The sequence below is a fragment of the Schistocerca cancellata genome, chromosome 3 (genome assembly GCF_023864275.1).
Source record: "Schistocerca cancellata isolate TAMUIC-IGC-003103 chromosome 3, iqSchCanc2.1, whole genome shotgun sequence".
Taxonomy (NCBI): Eukaryota; Metazoa; Arthropoda; class Insecta; order Orthoptera; family Acrididae; genus Schistocerca; species Schistocerca cancellata.
The window spans coordinates 538204235-538230276 of record NC_064628.1 but is presented as its reverse complement, the minus strand read 5'-3'; the positions used below and the strand labels follow the sequence as shown (position 1 = coordinate 538230276).

The following is a 26042-nucleotide window of genomic DNA, read 5'->3' as shown; positions in this document are numbered from 1 at the left end:
GTGAATATAATAGAGGGAAACATTTCACGTGGGAAAAATATATCTAAAAACAAAGATGATGTGACTTACCAAATGAAAGTGCTGGCATGTCAACAGACACACAAACAAACACAAACATACACACAAAATTCAAGCTTTCGCAACCAATGGTTGCTTCGTCAGGAAAGAGGGTAGGAGAGGGAAAGACGGAAGGATGTGGGTTTTAAGGAAGAGGGTAAGGAGTCATTCCAAACCGGGGAGTGGAAAGACTTGCCTTAGGGGGAAAAAAAGGACAGGTATACACTCACGCACACACACACACATATCCATCTGCACATACACATCTTGTGTCTGTGTATGTGTGGATCCGCACATACACATCTTGTGTCTGTGTATGTGCAGATGGATATGTGTGTGTGTGTGTGCGCGAGTGTATACCTGTCCTTTTTTTCCCCCTAAGGTAAGTCTTTCCGCTCCCGGGATTGGAATGACTCCTTACCCTCTTCCTTAAAACCCACATCCTTTCATTTTTCCCTCTCCTTCCCTCTTTCCTGACGAAGCAACCATTGCTTGCGAAAGCTTGAATTTTGTGTGTATGTTTGTGTTTGTTTGTGTGTCTGTTGACATTCCAGCACTTTCGTTTGGTAAGTCACATCATCTTTGTTTTTAGATATAAATAAATATGTGATATATACATGGGAAACATTATTACCAAAAATCTCAAAAAGTTCTCAACTGATTTACAGAAAATTTTTGTACGCTGCTCTAATGAACATTTGCATAGACATAGATAATATATTTTTAATATATATAGGGTGTCCCAAAACTGTTGTGACAAACTTTGAGGGGTTGTAGAGCGTGTCTTGAACAAATCAAGGGACCTGTGTCTGGAAACATCATCCAAGCATGCTATAGAATATTGAAGTTATATGTGCCAGCACCTCTTACTAGGCCACCCCTTTGGCAGCAAATGTGACTTTGTATGCAGATGGACCATAGGCAAACTGTCTTGCAATGTTATTTGTTATTCAGTGATTGCAACTGTTTGCCACAAATGCCAGTGGAGAAGATGGAGCTCGCTGCTGTGTAGAAAAGCCTTGTCTCCCATGAATGTGATGCTCTGGTTTGTCAGTGGATGATAGTAGCAAACAGGAAAGTTGTATATATGGCTTATTGCCATGTATGTTCTTTCTGTTTTCTGTGTTGTCCATTTAACCAGAATGAGACACAGCAGTACCTGGCTGGGAATAGCTAGTTAATAATAAAAATTTCCAATAACCTCTACACCGGTGAGGTAATCTGTACACTTCCAAGATGTACAACAATCACCCTGTCAGATGGATCTACATTGCTTTTGATGCCTGCAGCATCACTGTTTTTTTGTAGTTAAGTTTAAATCAGCCCAAGTGTCATTGACGTAAAATACTGGCAAACCATCATCCCTTAATCCACATATCTTTTGCAAATAGTGTGTCGCCATCTTTACAATACTGTCTTTTTATATTAATAATTTTCTTCCTAACATGATTTTTTTTCCACTTAGGCCCCAATCCCTTTGGGATGCATCTTAATTTTGTGTCTTCCCACAGGAAATTAATATATCCCTTGAGAACAGGCAGAAGCTTGGGACATCTAAGAACGACTTTAGGTCTCGCATAAAAATCCACAGTAATCTCCTTTATTAGATGACAGTTGAAATTATCAACATGTACATTACTATCTTATGTGTGATTCCATTTCTTTCTGGAAATTGGCAAGAAACTGTTTTTGTCATTACAGCCATGAACTTAATTTCTTACCTGTTGAAGTGTTTTGTGGAAAATGTCAGAATACTTTGCAATCAAGACATTTGGCTTCATTATAAGGACAAAATGATACTGCTCTCTGGCTTTGTCATAACATCACTTACTAATTTGTTCTATTAAACATTTTAAACACCATAGATTCTTTCCATGTGACATTTTTATGATATAATCCCTTATCATTACACTGCCAAAAACCAAAATGTGGATCACATCATTTTACTGTGAATTGTAACACTCACAACAGCACAATGCTACAGACAGTGCTCTCTCAATGAGATGGCTGATGTGCACAGCTAGTAATTTGCTGTATGTGCTACAGATGAACATAGGGCACTTTCCCCTTTCTGTGTCTCTTGTCACTTTGAAACTAGATACTGGGGTCTGGGACAGTATTTGGCTGTGCAACATTTTGTAGACTCCAGCCAACAGTGCAACATGATTCTTTCTTCCTATGGTATGAGATTATATGAAGAGGTAGAGGAACATAGGTAATTCAGAAGTGAAGAAATTAAAATAAGGAAATAAACACTATGGAAAACAAGGAAAGAAAAAAAATACACATTTGACATTCAATGGACAGAAGCTCAAATATGGGTTGTTGGCTCTTGCGAGTAGTGCTCAAGTGCCCTGTTAGATCTTGAGAAAGTTGGTTTTGCCAACAACTTGAGGATTGTTGCTATACCATTATTTCCACTAAATCTATTTTTCATGCCATCAGTCTTGAGTGCTTCAATAAATAATCTTTGTGAAATATGTAAGACTGGCAGATGAAAAATTTGAGTCATTCGTAAGGTTGTTACCCTGCATTGTCAAACCACTTTTGTCGAAGACAGGCATATGGCTTTACACAATTTTATTGTATTGCAAATATATTCAACCCAGCAAATGTTCACCTGATGGACAAACATTTAGCTCTAAAGTTATTAAAATAACTTTATCAATAATGTAGGAAAAAATAGATTGCTACTTGCCATAAAGACAACATGCTAAGTTGTAGACTGGCACAATTGAAAGACACTTACACATAAGCTTTTGGCCCCAACCTTCATTGGAAAAAGAGAATCACACTCTTTTCATTCACACAAGCAAGCAAACCTCATGCACACATGGCCATCAACTCTGCCATCTCAGGCCACATTGGTGCTGTCACATGGGATTGTAGCACGAATCTGGAGGTTGCATGTAAGGGGAAGGGGAAGGGGAAGGGGTAGGGGAAGGGGAAGGGGAAGGGGAAGGGGAAGGGGAAGGGGAAGGGGAAGGGGAAGGGCAAGGGCAAGGGGAAGGGATGGCACTATGCAGGTAAGGGAAGAGCGGTGCTGTCTGGTGGAGTATGCAGGGACTAGAATGCCCACAGGCACAGCAACAGGAGGCACCATCTGCCAATGCACCCACCCATGTTTTCCCATTCCTCTCTTTCTTCACTCCACTGTTCCTCACCTCCCTGCCCCACAACCTCCTGATGCTGTGCCTGTTGGCATTCTAGTCCCTGCACACTCCAGTGGACAGCACTCCTCTTCTTCCACCCATACATTCCTATTCCTTTTCCTTCCCCTTCCTCATCCCCTCCAGATTGCTGCTACCATCCCACCTGATAATTGCATTCTGGCCCAAGCTGTCAGAGTTGGTGGTCATGTAAGCGTGACCTGTGGCTGCCTGTGTGAAGGAATGGTGTGTGTTTTTCTTTTTCTGACAAAGGCTTGTGGTCTGCAATATAGCATGTTATCTTTATGGTAAGTTTCCATTAAGATAACTTTATTATAGATGTCAATAAGATGTGGTAATGGTCAATAACCAGAAAGAAAAAGGACACTTTGCATCTGATTCCATTAATTAATAGTTTTTAGTTTTCATTAATTTTACATGTTTGTTAAGTGGTGATGATATCCATTTTTATTTTTGTTTAAAGTAGCATTTTTCTCCTAAGCATGACATTTGTTACAGCTCATTGCAGCAGAAGAACGAATAAGTAAAGTTGAATCATGTGATTGCTACAAGTCATGCCGTGTCAATGGGTCAATACATACAGATGGTGCATCTTGGCAACATGATTGTGAAATTTGTTCCTGTGTGGTAAATTTCTTATTTTCTCTCTGTCTTTTAAAATAAGAAATTAAGGTATAAAGTCATATATGAATCTTGTATTTAATCCCTCAAACATTTCCACTATTTTTATTTGACATGAGTTATTGAGCATTCTGAAGCGAGTCCACTGTTCACTGTTTCATGCTTATTGATTTTTTTTTTTTCACATTGAAATATTTCATTCCCTGTGTTAAGAGGTAAGTGAAAAATATTACCTAAGTTTTCATTTTGTAACTGTTAATGATAAAAGTAATAATAATAATAACAGTAATAATAATAAAGAAAGTATTACTCAGTTGTGATATTTTGGCTTCCATTGAAAGTTTCAGCATCTTGATACACTGTGTAAAGAAAATACACTCCTGGAAATTGAAATAAGAGCACCGTGAATTCATTGTCCCAGGAAGGGGAAACTTTATTGACACATTCCTGGGGTCAGATACATCACATGATCACACTGACAGAACCACAGGCACATAGACACAGGCAACAGAGCATGCACAATGTCGGCACTAGTACAGTGTATATCCACCTTTCGCAGCAATGCAGGCTGCTATTCTCCCATGGAGACAATCGTAGAGATGCTGGATGTAGTCCTGTGGAACGGCTTGCCATACCATTTCCACCTGGCGCCTCAGTTGGACCAGCGTTCATGCTGGACGTGCAGACCGCGTGAGACGACGCTTCATCCAGTCCCAAACATGCTCAATGGGGGACAGATCCGGAGATCTTGCTGGCCAGGGTAGTTGACTTACACCTTCTAGAGCACGTTGGGTGGCACGGGATACATGCGGACGTGCATTGTCCTGTTGGAACAGCAAGTTCCCTTGCCGGTCTAGGAATGGTAGAACGATGGGTTCGATGACGGTTTGGATGTACCGTGCACTATTCAGTGTCCCCTCGATGATCACCAGTGGTGTACGGCCAGTGTAGGAGATCGCTCCCCACACCATGATGCCGGGTGTTGGCCCTGTGTGCCTCGGTCGTATGCAGTCCTGATTGTGGCGCTCACCTGCACGGCGCCAAACACGCATACGACCATCATTGGCACCAAGGCAGAAGCGACTCTCATCGCTGAAGACGACACGTCTCCATTCGTCCCTCCATTCACGCCTGTCGCGACACCACTGGAGGCGGGCTGCACGATGTTGGGGCGTGAGCCGAAGACGGCCTAACGGTGTGCGGGACCGTAGCCCAGCTTCATGGAGACGGTTGCGAATGGTCCTCGCCGATACCCCAGGAGCAATAGTGTCCCTAATTTGCTGGGAAGTGGCGGTGCGGTCCCCTACGGCACTGCGTAGGATCCTACGGTCTTGGCGTGCATCCGTGCGTCGCTGCGGTCCGGTCCCAGGTCGACGGGCACGTGCACCTTCCGCCGACCACTGGCGACAACATCGATGTACTGTGGAGACCTCACGCCCCACGTGTTGAGCAATTCGGCGGTACGTCCACCCGGCCTCCCGCATGCCCTCTATACGCCCTCGCTCAAAGTCCGTCAACTGCACATACGGTTCACGTCCACGCTGTCGCGGCATGCTACCAGTGTTAAAGACTGCGATGGAGCTCCGTATGCTACGGCAAACTGGCTGACACTGACGGCGGCGGTGCACAAATGCTGCGCAGCTAGCGCCATTCAACGGCCAACACCGCGGTTCCTGGTGTGTCCGCTGTGCCGTGCGTGTGATCATTGCTTGTACAGCCCTCTCGCAGTGTCCGGAGCAAGTATGGTGGGTCTGACACACCGGTGTCAATGTGTTCTTTTTTCCATTTCCAGGAGTGTACATACAGATAAAAATCATCAGGAATTAGTCTTGTAGTGTAACTGTATGGTTACTATGTACTTTATTTTGTAATTATGGAACTATTGGTGTTTAATATGCATTAAGAAAAGAGAAATATTAGTTGAATGACAATAATCTTCTGTCCTCAACATCATAAATGGATTAGAATTTCCTGTTATTCTATATTTTTTTAATACTGCATGCATCTGGGTGTATAGCCATTTTAAAGTGGCTGAAATATATGCCACACTTGCCATGTTTAACACTGTTAAAACAACAAATACAAAACAATAGTTGTTTAGTCAGCAGAATAAAAAGTAAAGTAAAGTAAAATATAAGAGAACTTGTAGGGCATAACTGATCAAATGGACATATTTGGCTTTCAGTGGAAGCTTACGTTGATCATACATTGTGAAACTGCATTTGGGTGACCTCATACATAATAAAATACAAGTAGCTATAATTAAAAAGTGTTCAGCATACAGTAGGGAATAACATCATATGATAAAATATTTTACTAAACCACCAGGCTGTTTTCATTTTTTAAATTTTCTTATGAAAAAAGATTCATGATACTAAGTGTTTCTTGTTGTATTGTAGTAGTGTAACTTGTGGTACTAATTTCAGAAACTTGAAAATGACTACACAGCTGAAAGTGCACAATAGTGAAAAGATGAAATAAAAGGATATTCTGTTGTGAGTTACAACAGCCGGTGCAAAAGATTATTGTCATTCAAAAAAATTACTTTTGCTGTGGCTCCCATCATAACTAAAATATTAGGAATATTAGTAATGAAGGATGTTAAAGAATATATCTGTTGTATAGCAATTGTCAAATGACATTTTAAAATTTTTTTAAATTTTTGATGAAGTGTCTGTATGATCTTTTAGAAATAATGCTATTTTTTTTAACATGTTTCTTGTATTCTGAAAGTATTGTCCCTGTAACTTGAGTTTTCCTCATAAAGAATTCTCCAACTCAAAAGTGAATGGAATTATGGAAGCTGTTTTAGCTTTTATTTTAAAATTTTGTATTGCTGTCAGTTTGGCTAGTGTATAGTTTAGTTATTAGCAATGGATCATAGCTGTGATCACTGGGTACCTAACTGAAGACTTCCATGCTTCACTTCTTTCTGTCAAAATTATTTAATTGGATAGATAAAAAAATCTGCTCACACACACAAAAGACGGTTGTAATTGGCAACCTCTCTGAGCCAGTGGCTCCTTTTTCAGGCAGAAGGAAGAGGAGTGAAGGAAAAGGATCCTCTTCCTTCTGCCTGTAGAAGGAGCCACTGGCTCTGAAAGCTTGCCAATTACAACCATCTTTTATGTGTGTGTTCTGCTGCTGCTTGGTGAGTAGATTTTTTATCTATACAGTTAAATAATTTTGTCAATATTTGATTGTATTCACTCCTTTCTGTGCTACACTAAGGCTGACTGATGGATAGTTTAATGATTTCTGCATCTAGTACTATATTTATGAGTGCTACAGTTGTTTTGGAGTGTGATTGATTCAAACAACAATCTTTATAATGGATTAAATGTATTGTGAGACTATTGTCAGTATGCCAAATTGCTTAAACAGATTTGCTAAAAGAGTTTCTGAAGTGGAAACCACATGTTGTCCTCATTACATGCCTCTGTACAACCAACTCTTTCTCCCTTAGTGAAGAGCTATGGCAGAAGATAATATCATTAAACATTTAGTGCTTGAAAATAGGTAAAGTAAGTCAAGTTTTTCACATTTTCATTGAATGTAGCTCTTCCTGTGGACATTTTCTTCTCCAAAATATGATATTATGTGATATGCAAAAATTACAGAACTTTGGCATTTAAGGAGATTTGTAATAGGCAACTAACAGTTTAGGTTCCTGTCAGCCTAAGAACTGGGAATATTCTTTGTGATTTGTTGATTTACTCACATGAATATATCTAATGGCATGGTCCAATCTGGTGCAGTCTAGAACTGCATGAATTGTGAGTTACATAAGGTCAGTAACTTTTTTTTCCCCAGAAAACCAGTTCTTGGTTTCCAAGAAAATTTCATTTACATTTTCGAGTGCTGAAGTTTCTCCATCATCATCATCATCATCATCATCATCATCATCACCACCATCATACTAGATAACTATTTCTGCATCTTAGATATATTATGGTGTATTGTTTATAAATAACATTGACAGAAGCAGACTCAATATTGACCCCAGTAGTGATTATTTCCCATTCTGAAGACATTGTCTTATGTACACTTCCTGCATTTCTTAATGTTACAATCTACACCCTTACAGTTAGGTAGTATGAAAACCTGTTACAAGCCACATATCTGATACCATAATATTGGGGTTTATCTATAAGACTTTGAACTGCACAGCAAAATTTTATTCATGATTCGCAGAATATACCTGTTGACAGGATTTGGTGATTTCAATTTTGTAGAATCTGATTTTTGATTTGAAAAACTGAAGACTGAATGGAGAAACCCTTTTGAAATGCAAATTGAGACTGTTTCTGAACCTTATTTTGTGATAAGAGCATTATAGTTCTTGCACACACATTTTTTTCCGTTACCTCTGAGGAGCAGATAAGCAGTGAGACTGGCCAGTAATTATTTAAACCTGTCTTACTACCTTTCTTCTAAAAGGACCTGACAACATTAGCCTGCATACTGTAAATGCAGCTGAAGTGAGGCACTTCACATACTTGTACACGGGTTTTCCAGTTACCTATGTATTATAAGGTATTGGTGCAGTGTGCTGGACAGGTGAGGGGGGGGGGGGGGGGGCAAATTATTGGTGCGGGAGATTCAGAGGGGCAGTCGGGGGGAGAATTGAATTGTCAGTTGTCGTGTTGCACATTTATGACAGATATATTCCTACAGAGCACAGTGCTGTACAATATCTAATATATTTTCTCTTCAGTATCCCAACAGTACTCTCATGAATGAGCAGTTTACATGAAAATATTACACCATGACCATCACAGTACATGCTACACAACTGCCACATTAGCATCCATGGATCAAACTCCAAGGAGGTACAATATCAAGGCTATGATGGTTTGCCCAAAGACATTGCAGCTTTCTGTAACCTCAGAAAATGAATAGTATTTACTGCTTGTATTTCATTGTTTGAATAAACTATTTTATAGCTTTAGTACGCTACAGAAAATACTAAATTGTCATTGGTTCTGTGAAAAATTTCATTATAGACCCTTTGCTGTGAACCATAGTCAGCACCCTACATTGTTCCATATTATTCAGTGGGTTGCAGATGAGACATAACTACCAATTTTGATCCTTAAAGTTCTCTCCCTCTTCTGTGCTGTCCCAGGTATGACCTCTCTGCCTCGAACCATAGTCAGCATCCTACATCGTTCCATACTATTCAGTGGGTTCCTGCACATCTACCAATTTTGGTGCTTCAACTTCTCTCCCTCTTCAGTGCTGTCCCAGGTATGTCCTCTCAGCTTGATGTCAGATTTCACCATATCCTAGCACCTGAGTCTTGGTCTTCCTCTTGGTCTTTTGTCTGTGAGTTTCAAATCATGTATTAGCCTTGATAGCCTGTTAACACCCAAGGCTGGCATTTGTCTGTACCATCTCAACTGCTGGGAGATTATGTTGTCTCTTAATCTTACAACTTGAGCCTGTCTTTGCATTTCTTCATTCCAGATTCTGTCCCTCCTTGTCTTTCTGATCATGCTACAAACAACCTTATTTCAGCTGATTGAATTCTGCTTGTGTTTACTTCTCACAGTCCATGTTTCACAACTGTATGTCAAAGTGGGTATGTAGTGTGTTTTACAGATGACTTTCTTGCATTTTAGTAATACTTTTTTGTTCTACAGTAGATCTTCAACTATTTCATATACGTTACTCCTGTTTGTCTTCTGTGAGTGGTTTATTTGTCCCTAAAACAGTATCAGAGACCATTGTCAAGATATTTGAAATGATGGGTGATCTGTTTTTCTGAGTCCAAGTATGTTATCTTCCTCATTTTCATAACTTTACATGTTCTTTTATACCAGGTAGTGTCAGAATATTAAGTGTGACTACTCAGGTGAGAGTCACTTATCAAGTTTTGTGTGTTCTTCTCTTTGATTGCGATGTAGCATCAGATGTTGCACCACCATTAATATCATTACCAAGGGGGAGCTAGAGTTTTCTTTTTCTACCTTTTTTTTAAATACAGTTTTTCCATATGAAGCTTCATTTAGGTTTGGAAGAAATTTCATTTGTTCAGAAGCTGGCTTGCTGGGCCTATCACTTCTGAAGTTTCTTGTGTCGGGATTGCCTCCATTAGCCTTTGGAATTCCTCACTACACCACTGGTAGTTGTTCTGTTTTCACAAAATCCTCAGAAAGGAGAGTCATCTCATCTGCCAGCTTTGCTGTACTGAAGTCTCCTTCTCTACATGTGATGATCCTTGCCTCTATTAAAAAGCATTTAAAGTGTCCATTCTGAGAAACGTGTATTCAAGTGCAAATTTTTAGCTGTTGTTTCACTAGTATACAGTAGCTATTAAATGTCTGAGAGAAGGAAGATCATACAATGATAAATTGTATTTTACTTATCTGTTTCTTACAACTTTTCATTGAAAACATGACTTGCTGAAAAACTGTGATGTTGAATTATACCCATTTGTTGATATATTCAGATCATTTCAACTAACTGCCAAATATAAAATCTTTACATTATGGAACAGATCTTCAGCAGAACAAACTAAAACAGACTTTTGAGTACCATTTACAACAGCATGTGTCTGACTCTCTTTAAAATGCACCAAAACATATTATGGGAAGAAGACCAAAGATACAAGAACTCTCAACCTAGTAATCTTAAATAATATAGAAGTTTACATCCAGAAAAATTTATATATGATTAATTATTTCATTGCAAACTACTACCACAGTCTAACATAACAGTTGTGACACTCCAACTTGTTTTTGTTACCATCTGGGATAGCAGTGTGCCAAGTGGCCAGCAAGTTGTGCAGTTGAGTCTGAATGCAAATGTGAATTGTAGTTGTTTATATTTGTTTTTAGAATGGTATTTACAATTGGGAACATCTTTAGTACAACACATTGCAGCAACAGCAAGAAGAAGAAACCAAATATGTCTTTTTCGAGGTTTCCTAAGGACCCTGAAAGATAAGAAATTGTACATTAGAGGGCAGTTCATGTAGGATTCTTTTATAGCTTACAGATATTTGCTGGAGAATACCATTTTGTTTTAAGAAAGAGGGGAAAAAATGCTAGTAAACAGCAGGAGACGTGACATTATGTTGAAAAACTTCATATATCTATCAACAATATGAAGTTGTCTTCACTACTTACGCTTGCAGTCAAATCAGTGAATGTGATCTCAGGAAACTTGTATGGAATGCAATAACTACATTATTTAAAGTATCAAATAAGTCACCACAGTGGTAGCAGATTCACTGCTGAAGCAAAAGTAATAACATTTGCAGAAATATTTGTGTATTAGAAAGTCAGGTTAAGTGTAATAAAATGTGAATAATTAGTCACCATACAAAACTGTTACATGTGGAGGAAAGTACATATCATAATAAGAAGTACGAATATCCAACAACAGAAATATATGTTTCTCATAGATGAAATAAGTGTTTATATTTCTTACATTCAGAAAAATAAGTTGCAATTAAATGCATAGTTTGAAGTATTTCTTCATGAGTAAGTTGTGGCTTATACCATGGAATCAGTGGGATTCAGCTATTTGTACATTTATTTGGCAATCATTCATGTCTTCTGATATTACACAAATTCTTGGAGGTAAAAAAATAAAATAAATATTTTGCAAATCAAGTTGAAAACTGATGAAAAAGAGACATTATCCTTTAGTCTGGAATATGAAGGCATATTTTACAAAAGGAAATTCTTGCCAGTCATAAGGATATAAAAATAAAAACTAAGTTTACAAGAGATTTTCAAGAAAATATTTTTTTACTTCCCCCTATGGAAAAAACAAAATCACTAACATACTTGGACTGAAAAAATGTATTCTCAAAGTGTAATGATGCATGCGATATGTATTTTATCATGAAAATATAAAACCATTCCAAGATTAAAAAATAAAATACCATAAGATAAAAAATAAAATACCATAAGAGGAGTGAAACAGTTTCACATGTGCAATAAAAAATATCATTGCTGATGAATTTGCGTTCTGTTGAACCTCATAGAAACTTCCAGTAAGAAAGAAAACTGTGCAATTAATTTTTGTGGCACCGAAGACATCATTATTGTGTTGTGTCACCTATGAATGAACACAAGTTTCATCTAAATATACTACAGGCTTCTTGAACTCAAAGTGGATTGCACAAAAAAAATTAACTCTTGCTGCACAGTGTCTGCATTCAATTAAAAATTTTCATCCATAATTGCACTTTCTGAATCAAAAACCAAGTGAGTGTAGAAGATGAGGAAAGGAGGTCTCTGAGCCAGAATAATTAATTCTTTCACAGAGGTAGCCCTTATTTTTCTAGCTGTTGGATACTGTCTCCTGTCATAGTAACCAAATACGATTCCACACGCTACGTTTTTGTTAAAATCATCAAATTCTCTAGATCTCCATTGCCATTTATATCCCTTTTATGGAGAATCAAAATGCATTTTCACATCTGCAGATTCTGATGATGTTACTGCATTGTTAATATGGAATACAGAAGATTCGGAAATATAGAAACACCACTAGCTTTTGCTGTCAGTTATAAATTTGCGCAAAGTTTATGTTATTCCTGGCTTCTTCCTTGTTGGCCAGATCAGTAATAAAACTTCTTTATGTTGATATGATAAACTTATTTTGATTTTTAATGTATTGTTGCCCCCTTATGCACACTGACCAGTGTAGCAGCACATGTTGGCCCTTGCTCCTGCATTATGCTGACTACAAAACTCATCATTGCACTTTCCCATAAAAGTCTGAAAACACACACATTAACACATAATATTGCACAGGAACACTTAACAATCTCCATCATTACTTCAGTGTGTATGTGCAACAAAACTGCAAAGGAGGAAAGTCACAGTGTTTTGCTCCTGAAAAGTCATGCACAGGGTGTGACCTTCAGTTGCCACTTTTCGTAATAGTCACTGTAGTGGAAAGCCATTTATGAGCATCAGAAACAACAGAGGACCTACAATAGAAGATCAACACCATCAGTCATGATCCCTGAAGTGGTTATATACAGTACATTTTTAATCATGCTGTAACTTTGGTGAGGACATGTATGGTGTAATAGAGTGCAGCTGAATTAAATCAGGTGATTTTGAGGAAATTATATTAGGAATGATGCTGGTTGAAGTAGAGAGGATATAAAATGAGGACTGGCAACAGCGAGAAAAGTTTTTCTGAAAAAGAGAAATTAAATAAATTTCAGTATTAGGAAGTCCTTTTTTTTTCTGTAAGTACTTGTCTGATGTGTTGTTGCATCTGGGAGTGAAGCATGGTTTATGAACAAAACAGACAAAAAGAGAAGCTTTTGAAATGTGGTGCTGCAAAAGAATGCTGAAGATTAATGGCTAAATTGGATAATTAATGAAGGACTGCTGAATCAGACTAAGAAGAAAACAAATGTATGGCACAGCTTGATTAGAGTAAAAATTGAAGAGAGAGACCAAGTCTTAGCTAAAGTAAGCAGGTTCAGTTCAATATGTGTTATGACATGTTGAAGAGACTTGCACCGGATAGAGTAACAAAAAGAGCTGTATCAAACCAGTCTGTGGACTGAAAGACCACTTAAACAGAAATGTGAGCTACTATATAAGTCTCATACTCAGGACTAATGAAAGTCTGGGCATTTTTGTTGGCCTCCTACCTAACTGCTATAGTGGGAGCCTTGAGAAAATAATGAGCTGATTTTATAAAAGAGAAATACCATGAAATCAAAATTAATTAAAATCAGGATTGTTAATGCTACAGAAAAAAAAGTAATTTGATGATATTGACAGGAAAATTTTGTGAGCAGAACACAGTCTTTATTCATGTGGCTACTGCATAGATTAATTGGGATATAGTATCACAACAGTATGCCCTGTTTCATATTCAGGGTGATAATTTTAATCTTATTTATTACTCTCATTCTTATCTACGGTTTGTGATCAAGGATGCTCCTGTGGTTTCCTACATCAGACCAGGCTGGTATCCACATCCCACCACAATGTGCAAATATTTAGTAAATTTTCACACACTCTCATATGGCATAACATTAGACACAGGAAGATGAGATACACAAATCCCATCCCAAAGGGAATGGGGTGTCAACAGAAAGGACATCCAGCCACCCTCTATGATCAGAATTGCCAAATCCATAAATTAATACACTGACCCCTTGGAGGTACAAGCTAAAAGCCAACAGACACAAAAAAATGTTTCTGTAAGCAGTAATCTTTTCTGAACCCTTGTGCTGAGCTGCCAGTTTGACCAGTGGTGTAAAAAACTTTCTGGCCATTGGTTATACAGAGTGGAAGCAAACTGCTGCTAGGTATAATTTTGACTCTCAGCCACAATATTGGCCATCATAAGAGACAGTCTGTACTCTTATAAAGTAAATATTTGACTTAGTTGACTCAATAACAATATCAGATACATGATTTGTGGTTGATCTTCCCATGTTACTTTTCTGTTTTGTCTATTCCATTGTGAGTGTTGGTCAGAAAGAGGCTTTCCATAGGTAAGCTGTTTGAGAGAGTACTGGTTATGCACACCATCTATGCTAATGTTTACTGTACAACTTATTGGTTAGAGCTATATTCTCTCTCTCTCTCTCTCTCTCTCTCTCCCTCTCTCTCTCTCTCTCTCTCTCTCTCTCTTTCTCTCTCTCTCTGTCTCTCGCACTCCCACCCCCCTCCCCCTTTTCTTCTTTGCATGTACAATACTAACACAGCTTCCATTACTCCTCCAGTCTTAATTATGTGCATAATTTTGTTAGTGGCTGTCTTCTAAACTATCTTACTTTTTTTGAGTGGTTGTGCATTCTTTTTGTATTCTCAAGCCATTTTGTTAATTGAAATATCAAAGTTGAGAATAAATTTCTGAAACCCAGATAGCAGATAAACAGCCAATCATCCAATAATTTCCTTTTGTCTTGGAAATGTGGCACATAGGGGAGACTATCAGAGAGTAAGGTTTTGGAACTCAGTCTCATTTAATTACGAGTTTCAATTCCATAATTTTCATGTGTACTAGAATATTAGTAAAATGAGAAATGTTTCCATAGTTTGCATTGGATTAACATAGATAAATTACACTGGTATTCTGTCACAGCATGGAGATATTCAGTGTCGACCTGTGCAGTGTCCAGAAGTCAACTGTAAGAATCCTGTCCGTGAACCCGGAAAATGCTGCCCTGTCTGCCGAAGTAAGAACCTGCTTGTTTTTTCACTGTATTTCTGCATGTTCCTAATTGTTTGTAATTGATATGAACAAATAATTTCTGTAGAATTTGACAATATTCTATGACTGTGAGTATCAATGCCATGGAACTAACTTAACTACTCAAAATAAATGTTTTGGACATCAGAAATTCCGATCATGTGAAACTTAAATTAATACTTCTACTTAAGATTATGTAACAGACATCAATTGAGATTATTACCTTGATGACATAATTCTTCATTTGCTTAAAGATTATACATTCATTCTGTATCTCTCATTCAGGTTCTAGATGGTATGAAAATTTCTTGAAAAGAAAGAGACAGTAAAGCCATTAACATATTTGCAGTCCCATTAGTCAGCACCTTTGAATGTGATATAAATTGTTTTTTATTATTATGTATTTAAATTTTTAAGTAGTATCATAAATGAAGCATTGGTTGCAACAGGAAGACCTTCAAAAGAATTTCTACCAATCTAGAGAGCAGACCCTCTATATACCCCTTCCACCTTTCTGCTTTCCCTTCTTTGCTTAGAAATGGGTTTCCATTTGAGCTCTTGATATTCATGCAAGTGGTTCTCTTTTCTCCAAAGGTCTCTTTAACTTTCCTGTAGGCAGTATCTATCTTACCCCTAGTGAGATAAGCCTCTACATTCTTACATTTGTCCCCTAGCCATCCCTGCTTAGCCATTTTGCACATCCTGTCGCTCTCATTTTTGAGACTTTTGTATTCTTTTTTGCCTGCTTCATTTACTGCATTTTTGTATTTTCTCCTTTCATCAATTAAATTCAATATCTCTTCTGTTACCCAAGGATTTCTATTAGCTCTTGTCTTTTTACCTACTTGATCCTCTGCTACCTTCACTATTTCATTTCTCAAAGCTGCCCATGCAAAATGAGGGCAGGCATTTTCATAGAGTAGCATCACTTTGCGCAGTCTTCCAGGTTGTTGTTCTTAATGGTATCTGAACAAAGTGGGTAGCTTCACCTGGATATAGGATAGCTAAAGAAACTTATAGGCTGTCTTCCTCACCAAGTTGAGGTTTCTGTCAAAACTAAAGATGGTCTTCCACAGTGTTGACCTCAAGGTCTCCTGGTGCTGACTAATTTTTCCTGTGAATAAATTCCTGTTATGGATCTGTGATCAAAATGGAATCCTATGCTGAATAAAATGACAGATGGCACCATGCTTCAGCATAGAATTTACTGTGTAATGACCAAGAATTTTGTTGGGGAATTCTAAGTTCCAGTCTGATGATAGTATTAAATTGGTGGATAAGTTAGTAGCATTTTTTTTTTTTTTTTTTTTTTTTTTTTTTTTTTGCATGTTACTGTTCCGGTTGCTATGAATTTATGTATCAGTTGTCATTTTTTAATTTGTAGTTCACTGTTGCTATCTGAGTTTGATTATTATCATTTTGTCATTTGGAGATAGTGAGTAGAGCCATGGATGCTAGAAAAGGGAGTGCCAAATGGAGACATTGGAACATTTCTGACATATTCTTCTGTTTGAATTCAACAGGGGAGTGACAGCAATGGAGGCAGCCAGAAACATTTGCACCATGTGTGGGGATAATGCCATTGGACAGAGCACTGCAAGATAATGGTTCTCTAATTTTATGGAGAATCATTCTGACATTACTGACTCTCCATGTTCAGGAAGGCCTTCATGGCTTTATGATAGTTTAAAAGTAGTAATCCACAACAGTCCACATCAGTGTACTTGATAAATGCCAAGTGTGATGAACTGTGATGATTCCACCATTGTGCAACATTTGTATGCAATAGGGAAGATTCAGAAACTGGGAGTACGGGTGCCACATGCTCTAAGCCAAACTCACAAAATCAGGTGATGGCCATATGTGCATCCCTGCTTGCTCGTCATCAGCTGGCTCACGAACAAGATTGATCATTCCTATCATGTATCATTACTTCTGATGAAAAGTTGTGTCTTTATGATAACACAAAGAAAAGAAAGATATGGTTGAGCCTAAACAAAGCAGCAACTCCCCATATAAAGACCTGCATACATTTGCAAAAGTTAATGTTTTGCATCTGGAGGGACAGTGATGGTGTGTTGTACTATGAATTGCTTCCCCAGAGTGTAACATTCACTGCTGACATTTGTTGTCAACAGCTGAGACATCTTGCAGATGCAATCCAAGATCAACAACCAGGAAGACTGCGCAAAGTGTTGCTACTCCATGATAATGCCTGCCCGCATTCTCCTAAACTGACAAAATTCCACACCTACTGAGAATATATTATTGATGACTAAAGTCTCTGTTATGTGTATATGTTGTGTTTATTGAATTTATGGAAAATGCTACAAACTTATGCATCAACCCAAGATTAAGGAACAAGTTACATGACATAATATAATTTAAAAAGAAAAGTTCCTTAAGCCATCTAAATAATGTTTCCGGTAAATGAAGTGCTTGTGTCAAGTCTCATTTTGGTCAACTTTTTACATTTCTGCATTAATTTGTTTCTTCTGCAGGGCAAAAAAAAAAAAAAAAAAAAAAAAAAAAAAAAAAAAAAAAAAAAAATGGACTACAGTCCCTTAAGACAGTTTTGGCTCTCAAAAGAACACAGCATGCCATTTATGCAATATTCCATCCAAAAGCCTTCAACAGCAGCATCCATCTGCATCTTGCAAAGATGAAAGCCTAAAGGACTCATTTCTGTCGTCTCCTCCCACATAGAGTTACTCTCCAGAGATCATCTTGTGTTCTTGCCACTGGCTCAGGCCAGTACCTTACATTGTCATTTTCTTCCCTAGTATAACTTTCAAGGGCATGAAACCTGTGGCAGGACGACACACTTTGAGGATGTATTATTACTGGGGGAGGAAATGATGTATATATGAACGAAAGTTTAAATGCAACCAGGGCTCTAAGAGAAACTTTAGGAAAAATTATACATTCCGATGTATATGTCATAAGCATTCCACACAGGCATGACCTGATAGAAGCTTCATGTGTAAACAGTGAAATCGTCAACACAAACAGGAAATTCAGGAAGATGTGTAGCTTTTTCTCTAATGTTACATTTATTGAAGCAACAACTTTAGGAAAACTTATACATTCCGATGTATATGTCATAAGCATTCCACACAGGCATGACCTGATAGAAGCTTCATGTGTAAACAGTGAAATCGTCAACACAAACAGGAAATTCAGGAAGATGTGTAGCTTTTTCTCTAATGTTACATTTATTGAAGCAACAAGCTCAGTGAGAGAACATTTCACAAAGCATGGCCTGTGCAGAAACAACTATGGTACAGAAATTCTGTGCAGAGAAATATTAGAAAAAATTAGTGGCACATAAGAACAGGTAAATAGACCTATTCCACTGTCAATGAGGGAAGAAATTGAAGATACAATACTGTATCCAGTAACAGACTCAAAACTTCCAAACGATGAAAGAAAAGAAGAGGAAACATCATGCTGCCCTGCAAAGGAGGGAAAAGCAGTGTCATCAGCAGCAGAAAAAGAGGCAGTGTCATCACCAGCAGAAGGAGTAATGTCATCACTAGCAGAAGAAGCTGTGTCATCATCTGCAGAAGGGGAAGCTGAGACAGAGATCCCGCAGGCGAGATACGGGAGAGGAGAAAGAACAAAGAAGCAAAAGCATCTCAAGGAGCAGGATTTTTTGTACCAGTAGGTAAAAAGAAAGGTGCCATAGAAAACCAAAACACCAGCACAAATATTTCTAATATAAGAATCTTGCAGCAGAATGTACAGTATGCATCCAGTAAATTAGAACAGATAGAAGTACTAGTAGCTGCAGAATTACCACATATATTTGTTATGTCAGAACATGGGCTGAAAGGAAATGAAATTAATGTTTACAACATACAGGAATATAAAAAAAATTGCTAATTTCTGCAGATCTGAACATATGGGTGGATGGGTGGCAGTCCATGTACACAGTAAAATAGAGGGTATCATTCCATGGCTGGTAGACAACTGTACAGAAATGCTGTTTGAAGCTGCAGCAATACAGACAACCTATGGGAAAAATCTGTGATAATAGATATCTACAAATCGCCAAACAGTCAGATAAGTGGCCTTCTAAAAGAGTTAGAAGTACTATTAGACAAGGCTAGCAGGGAATTCTCATATATAATTGTAGCTAGTGACCTAAATATTAATACAGTAAAAGGCAACTGTTATACAAGGAGTTTTCAAGATCTGATTAAAACTTAAGGAGTTTATTTAGCAGTAGACAGTCCCAAGAGATACTGTAAAAATACAGAAACATTAATAGATCATGTGATCACTAATGTACAACAGAGCAGGCAGACGGTACAGGTCATACATATGATCATTGCAGACCACTATGGGGTAGTAGTTAAATTAGCAGGCGACACAGGAAAGCCAGAAAAAAGATTTAAAGAGTTAAGACAAACTAAGTAAACAAACATAGATAGGCTACAAAGGCTACTGGAAACCAAAAACTTTAGTGAAGTACAGGGTGTCCCAAAAAGAATGACCCGATTTAAAAAAAAATTATTCATTAGGAGGAAGGGCTTAACACCAACAAATTGCATACTAAATTACTCAGAAAAGACAGAAGTTTGTAAAAATCAATCATAAATGTTCAATATGTCCTCCATTGGCTACACAGACAACATCTAGCCGATAGCCAAATTCATCCCAAACTGAGTGTAAGGTGTCTTCTGTCACTGAAGCTACAGCAGCTGAGATTCTGGTTTTTAGTTCATCAGTGTCATGAGGTAAGGGAGGAATGTAAACACAATGTTTAACATATACCCACAGGAAGAAATCACATGGTGTTGAGTCAGGGGACCTAGGAGGCCAAGAGTGCCAAGAGTGTAAAGCCTGGTCTCATGATCCTGTAGACCCTCTCCAACACTGAGGCATGTTGGCATTGAGGAAACTGCACACATTGTTGTGCCACTGTGGTGGTGCTCCATCTCACTGATGAAATTGTCAGAGTCAAGTTGTGGGAATAACCAGTTCCATAGCACTGCAAGGTATGATTGTCATGTTATGATTTCTTCCTCAAAAAAGAAGGGTCCATAAACGTTGCTTTGCGAAACAGCACAAAAAACATTCACTTTTGGTGACTCATGAGCTTGTACCAGTTGTAATCAGTATGGTTTGAGGGCTAAACGATGCCCTAACGCACGCCACACTGTCATGCACGGTAAAGCAAGTTCTCAGCTAGCATGAAGCATAGACTCCACTGGTTGTTCAGAAATGCGTGGCCGGCCAGGACTTTTGCCTTTACAGAGGCACCCTGTTTCTTCAAACTGTTTATACCACCGCTGAATGTTCTTTGTGATGGTGGTCTAGCACAAAATAGAATATGAAACACCCGCTAAACTGTGATCACTGATTGAGTACAACTAAATTCAATAACACATTATGCCTTCTGTTGCGCGGACACTATATTGCACGATACTGGCTGCACGCTCCAGGCCAGCACTCATAGGAACATCTACCAGATTTTTTCTGAAACTCTAGACCATGCCGACTACATCTAGTGCTGTTTCAGCTAACTAGTGACATTTGTCTCAATATTATTACAGTTAAAATTTGGTCATTCTTTTTGGGGCACCATGTATACTTAACAGGAAACATAGATAAAGGATGGAAATCATTCTGCAAAACATTAGGCCATTACACAGATGTTCCATGTCCATTAGTAAGTAGAGAAATAAATGAGAAGAAGAATAAAAATAGGATCACAGGAGAGGTAAAGAGGAAGAGGGAAGAGGTGAAAAGCATGCATGAAAACTGTCAGTTAAGGCTAACCCAAGAAAATAGGGATGCATATAGGGAAAAGAAGAAAACATACACCAAACTGATAAAACAGACTAAATCAACACATTATGAAAATAAGATAGCAACCTCAACAAGTATCACTAAGAGCATATGGTTTCTCATAAATGAAAAGAGTAAACGTGTAGGTGTGGAAAACACTGATAACGTAACACTTGAGATAAATGGGAGGGAACTCAGGGATGCACAGAATGTCATCTATACTTTAAACAAACATTATATTGAAGTTGTGGACAAATTAATAACTCAAAATAATACTTCCAAAATAAACACAATAAACATTCCAGATGAGACAAAATGCTTATCCCTTATCCCAGCTAACGAATCAGAAATTGTAAAAATAATGTATAGTCTAAAAACAAAAAACACTGAGGGATTAGATGGTATATCCACTAAACTAATTAATTGCTGTTTTCAATGGGGTGTAAAGCCATTAGCCTGTCTGATAAACTTTTTGTTGTTGTTATGGTCTTCTGTCCTGAGACTGGTTTGATGCAGCTCTCCATGCTACTCTATCCTGTGCAACCTTTTCATCTCCCAGTACTTACTGCAACTTACATCCTTCTGAATCTGTTTAGTGTATTCATCTCTTGGTCTCCCTCTACGATTTTTACCCTCCATGCTGCCCTCCAATGCTAAATTTGTGATCCCTTGATGCCTCAGAACATGTCCTACCAACCGATCCCTTCTTCTGGTCAAGTTGAGCCACAAACTTCTCTTCTCCCCAGTTCTGTTCAATACCTCCTCGTTAGTTATGTGATCTACCCATCTAATCTTCAGCATTCTTCTGTAGCACCACATTTCGAAACCTTCTATTCTCTTCTTGACCAAACTATTTATTGTTCATGTTTCACTTCCATACATGGCTACACTCCACACAAATACTTTCAGAAACGACTTCCCGACACTTAAATCCATACTCAATGTTAACAAATTTCTCTTCTTCAGAAGCACTTTCCTTGCCATTGCCAGTCTACATTTTATATCCTCTCTACTTTGATCATCATCAGTTATTTTGCTCCCTAAATAGCAAAACTCCTTTACTACTTTAAGTGTCTCATTTCCTAATCTAATTCCCTCAGCATCACCCGACTTAATTTGACTACCTTCCATTATTCTTGTTTTGCTTTTGTTGGTGTTTATCTTATATCCTCCTTTCAAGACACTGTCCATTCTGTACAACTACTCTTCCAAGTCCTTTGCTGTCTCTGACAGAATTACAATGTCATCGGGAAACCTCAAAGTTTTTATTTCTTCTCCATGGATTTTAATACCTACTCTGAACTTTCCTTTTGTTTCCTTTACTGCTTGTTCAATATACAGATTGAATAACATCAGGTATGGGCTATAGCCCTGTCGCACTCGCTTCCCAACCACTGCTTCCCTTTCATACCCTTCGACTCTTATAACTGCCATCTGGATTCTGTACAAATTGTAAATAGACTTTCACTCCCTGTATTTTATCACTGCACCTTTAGAATGTGAAAGAGAGTATTCCAGTCAACATTGTCAAAAGCTTTCTCTAAGTCTACAAATGCTAGAAACATAGGTTTGGCTTTCCTTAATCTTTCTTCTAAGATAAGTCTTAAAGTCAGTATTGCCTCACGTGTTCCAACATTGCTACGGAATCCATACTGATCTTCCCCGAGGTCGGCTTCTACCAGTTTTTCCATTGGTCTGTAAAGAATTTGTCTTAGTATTTTGCAGCCGTGACTTACTAAACTGATAGTTCAGTAATTTTCACATCTGTCAACACGTGCTTTCTTTGGGATTGAAATTATTATATTCTTCTTGAAGTGTGAGGGTATTTTGCCTGTCTCATACATCTTGCTCACTAGATGGTAGAGTTTTGTCATGACTGGCTCTCCCAAGGCCGTCAGTAGTTTTAATGGAATGTTTAATGGAATGTTGTCTACTCCCGGGGCCCTGTTTTGACTTAGGTCTTTCTTTGCTCTGTGAAACTCTTCATGCAGTATCATATCTCCCATTTCATCTTCATCTACATCCTCTTCCATTTCCATAATATTGTCCTCAAGTACATCGCCCCTGTGTAGACCCTCTATATACTCCTTCCACTTTTCTGCTTTCCCTTCTTTGCTTAGAACTGGGTTTCCATCTGAGCTCTTGATATTCATACAAGTGGTTCTCTTTTCTCCAAAGGTCTCTTTAACTTTCCTGTAGGCAGTATCTATCTTACCCCTAGTGAGATAAGCCTCTACATCCTTACATTTGTCCTCTAGCCATCCCTGCTTAGCCATTTTGCACTTCCTGTCACCCTCATTTTTGAGACGTTTGTATTCCTTTTTGCCTGCTTCATTTACTGCATTTTTATATTTTCTCCTTTCATCAATTAAATTCAATATCTCTTCTGTTACCCAAGGATTTCTATTAGCCCTCGTCTTTTTACCTACTTGATCCTCTGCTACCTTCACTATTTCATCTCTCAAAGCTACCCATGCAAAATGCGGGCAGGCATTATCATAGAGTAGCATCACTTTGCGAAGTCTTCCTGGTTGTTGTTCTTAATGGTATCTGAACAAAGTGGGTAGCTTCACCTGGATATAGGATAGCTAAAGAAACTTATGCCTATTGCTTCAAGTTTCCCTAGTAATATTACATGGTTCACAGTATCGAAGGCTTTGGATGAATCTAGATTAATTCCAACAACCTGTTTATTTGACTCCAAATTTCTTACTATTTCTGATGTGTAGTCTAATATGGCTGTTTCTGTACTGTGCCCTGCTCGAAAACCATGTTGACTGTTATTTATAGGTTTACGTTTTTCTAGATATTTTGTAACCCTGATTTTCATTAATTCCTCAAGTATTTTGGAGAAGGCTGGGAGGAGAGATATAGGTCACTAATTTTCTATTTTATGTCTGTCACCATTTTTGTATAGAGGTATCACTTTAGAGATTTTAAGTTTATCCATAAATATCTCTTCACTAAGGGACAAGTTTGCTATGTGCACTATAGGTTTGACAACACATGGAGCAATTTTCTTAATTATTGATACAGATAAATCATCCAACCCAGAGGACATTTTGGATTTCAAGCATTTAATGACTTTTAGAACTTCATGCTCATCTGTTGGGACTGCCATCATGCTGGTATTTACCGTTGGATTCGTCACTGTTGGTTGTTGCTTAAATTTACTACTTAAAGTAAGGGGAATGTTTACAAAATAATTGTTTACATGGTTTGCCATGGCATCTTTTTCTGTGGGTATATTTTCATTATTTTTAAGATTGATTTCCTGTTCTTTAGTTTGATCCCCAGTTTCTTTTTTTACCATTTTCCACATCATTCTGGACTTGTTACTAGCCTGCCTTATTAATCTATCATTACTTAATAATTTTGCTCTTGCTAAATCTCTGTCTTACCATTATATAATCTATCTGATACCTTCTAGTATCTCCAGGATTCTTCCGTGTATACAACCTTCTTTTATGATTCTTGAACTAAGTGTGAGCTGTGATTAAGTTATGCTCTGTGCAAAATTCTATCAGGCGGCTTCCTCTTTCATTTCTTACCCCCATTCCATATTCACCTACTATGTTTCCTTCACTCCCATTTCCTACTCTCGAATTCCAGTCACCCATGACTATTAAATTTTCGTCTCCCTTCACTACCTGAATAATTTCTTTTATCTCATCATACATTTCATCAATTTCTTCATCATCTGCAGAGATAGTTGGCATATAAACTTGTACTACTGTAGTAGGTGTGGACTTCATGTCTATCTTGGCCACAATAATGCGTTCACTATGCTGTTTGTAGTAGCTTACCCGCACTCCTATTTTTTTATTCATTATTAAACTACTCCTGCATTACCCCTATTTGATTTTGTATTTATAACTCTGTATTCACCTGACCAAAAGTCTTGTTCCTCCTGCCACCAAATTTCACTAATTCCCACTATATCTAACTTTAACCTATCCATTTCCCTTTTTAAATTTTCTAACCTACCTGCCCGATCAAGGGATCTAACATTCCACGCTCCGATCCATAGAACACCAGTTTTCTTTCTCCTGATAATGACGTCCTCTTGAGTAGTTCCCGCCCGGAGATCCGAATGGGGGACTATTTTACCTCCGGAATATTTTACCCAAGAGGACACCATCATCATTTAACCATACAGTAAAGCGGCATGCCCTCAGGAAAAATTATGGCTGTAGTTTCCCCTTGCTTTCAGCTGTTTGCAGTACCAGCACAGCAAGGCCATTTTGGTTAGTGTTACAAGGCCAGATCAGTAAATCATCCAGACTGTTGCCCCTGCAACTACTGAAAAAGCTGCTGCCCCTCTTCAGGAACCACATGTTTGTCTGGCCTCTCAACAGATATCACTCAATTGTGGTTGCACCTATGGTACGGCCATCTGTATTGCTGAGGCACGCAAGCCTCCCCACCAATGGCAAGGTCCATGGTTCATTATTAACTTATCTGTAGCAAAAGGAATATTTTTAATGTGCCTGAAAAAGAGTCAAGTAATCCCTATACATAAAGGAGGATACAAAATCCACCCAGACCTATAACTATTTCATCTGTACTCTCTAATATAATAAAAGTGAGACTATTAAATTTTATACAAATATACAATATTCTCAATGATGAACAACATGGATTCAGAAAGGGCAAATCTACCAAAACAGCAATAGCTGAATTCTTAATTCTTCAAACTATAGCACTTGGTGAACAGAAGGAAGTCTGTGGTATGTTCCTGTTCCTATCTAAAGCATTTCATTTTGATGTCATGACATCCTATTAGAAAAGCTTCATTGTTATGGTATAAGGGGGAAAGAAGCAGACATCATTAAATCGTTTTTGGAAAATAGAAAGCAGTAGGTAGAGATAAAGTGAAAAATAATAAATAATATTACAAGTGTTTTCAAATTTTGAAATGGTGAAATATGGAGTTCCTCAAGGATCTGTCCTTGGCCACTACTTTTCATTTTGTATGTCAGTGATATAAGTATCTGATAGTGTAGTCATGACACTTCATTTGTTGTTACCGGTTCTACAACAGATGACCTGCAAGAGAAGGCTTCGATAAATATAAAAAGTGGAAACAATTATTTCAGGGAAAAACAATCTCTTTATAAATGGAAACAAAACAAAATATATGCAGGTATATGCAAACAGAAAACACACTTTGGGCAACATCACAGTCAGGATTGGAGACCTGGAACT

At 38.0% G+C, this 26042-nt stretch overlaps 1 protein-coding gene across 1 annotated transcript in view; it reads left to right on the top strand.

Moving 5' to 3' along the window:
• LOC126175368 (protein kinase C-binding protein NELL1-like) overlaps nucleotides 1-26042 on the top strand; it is a 931698-nt gene that overhangs the window by 671604 nt on the left and 234052 nt on the right. The window contains exons 6-7 of the mRNA XM_049922135.1: nucleotides 3726-3854; nucleotides 14931-15024. Of these exons, the coding sequence (XP_049778092.1) occupies nucleotides 3726-3854; nucleotides 14931-15024 (223 nt within the window). The remainder of the gene's footprint in view (nucleotides 1-3725; nucleotides 3855-14930; nucleotides 15025-26042) is intronic.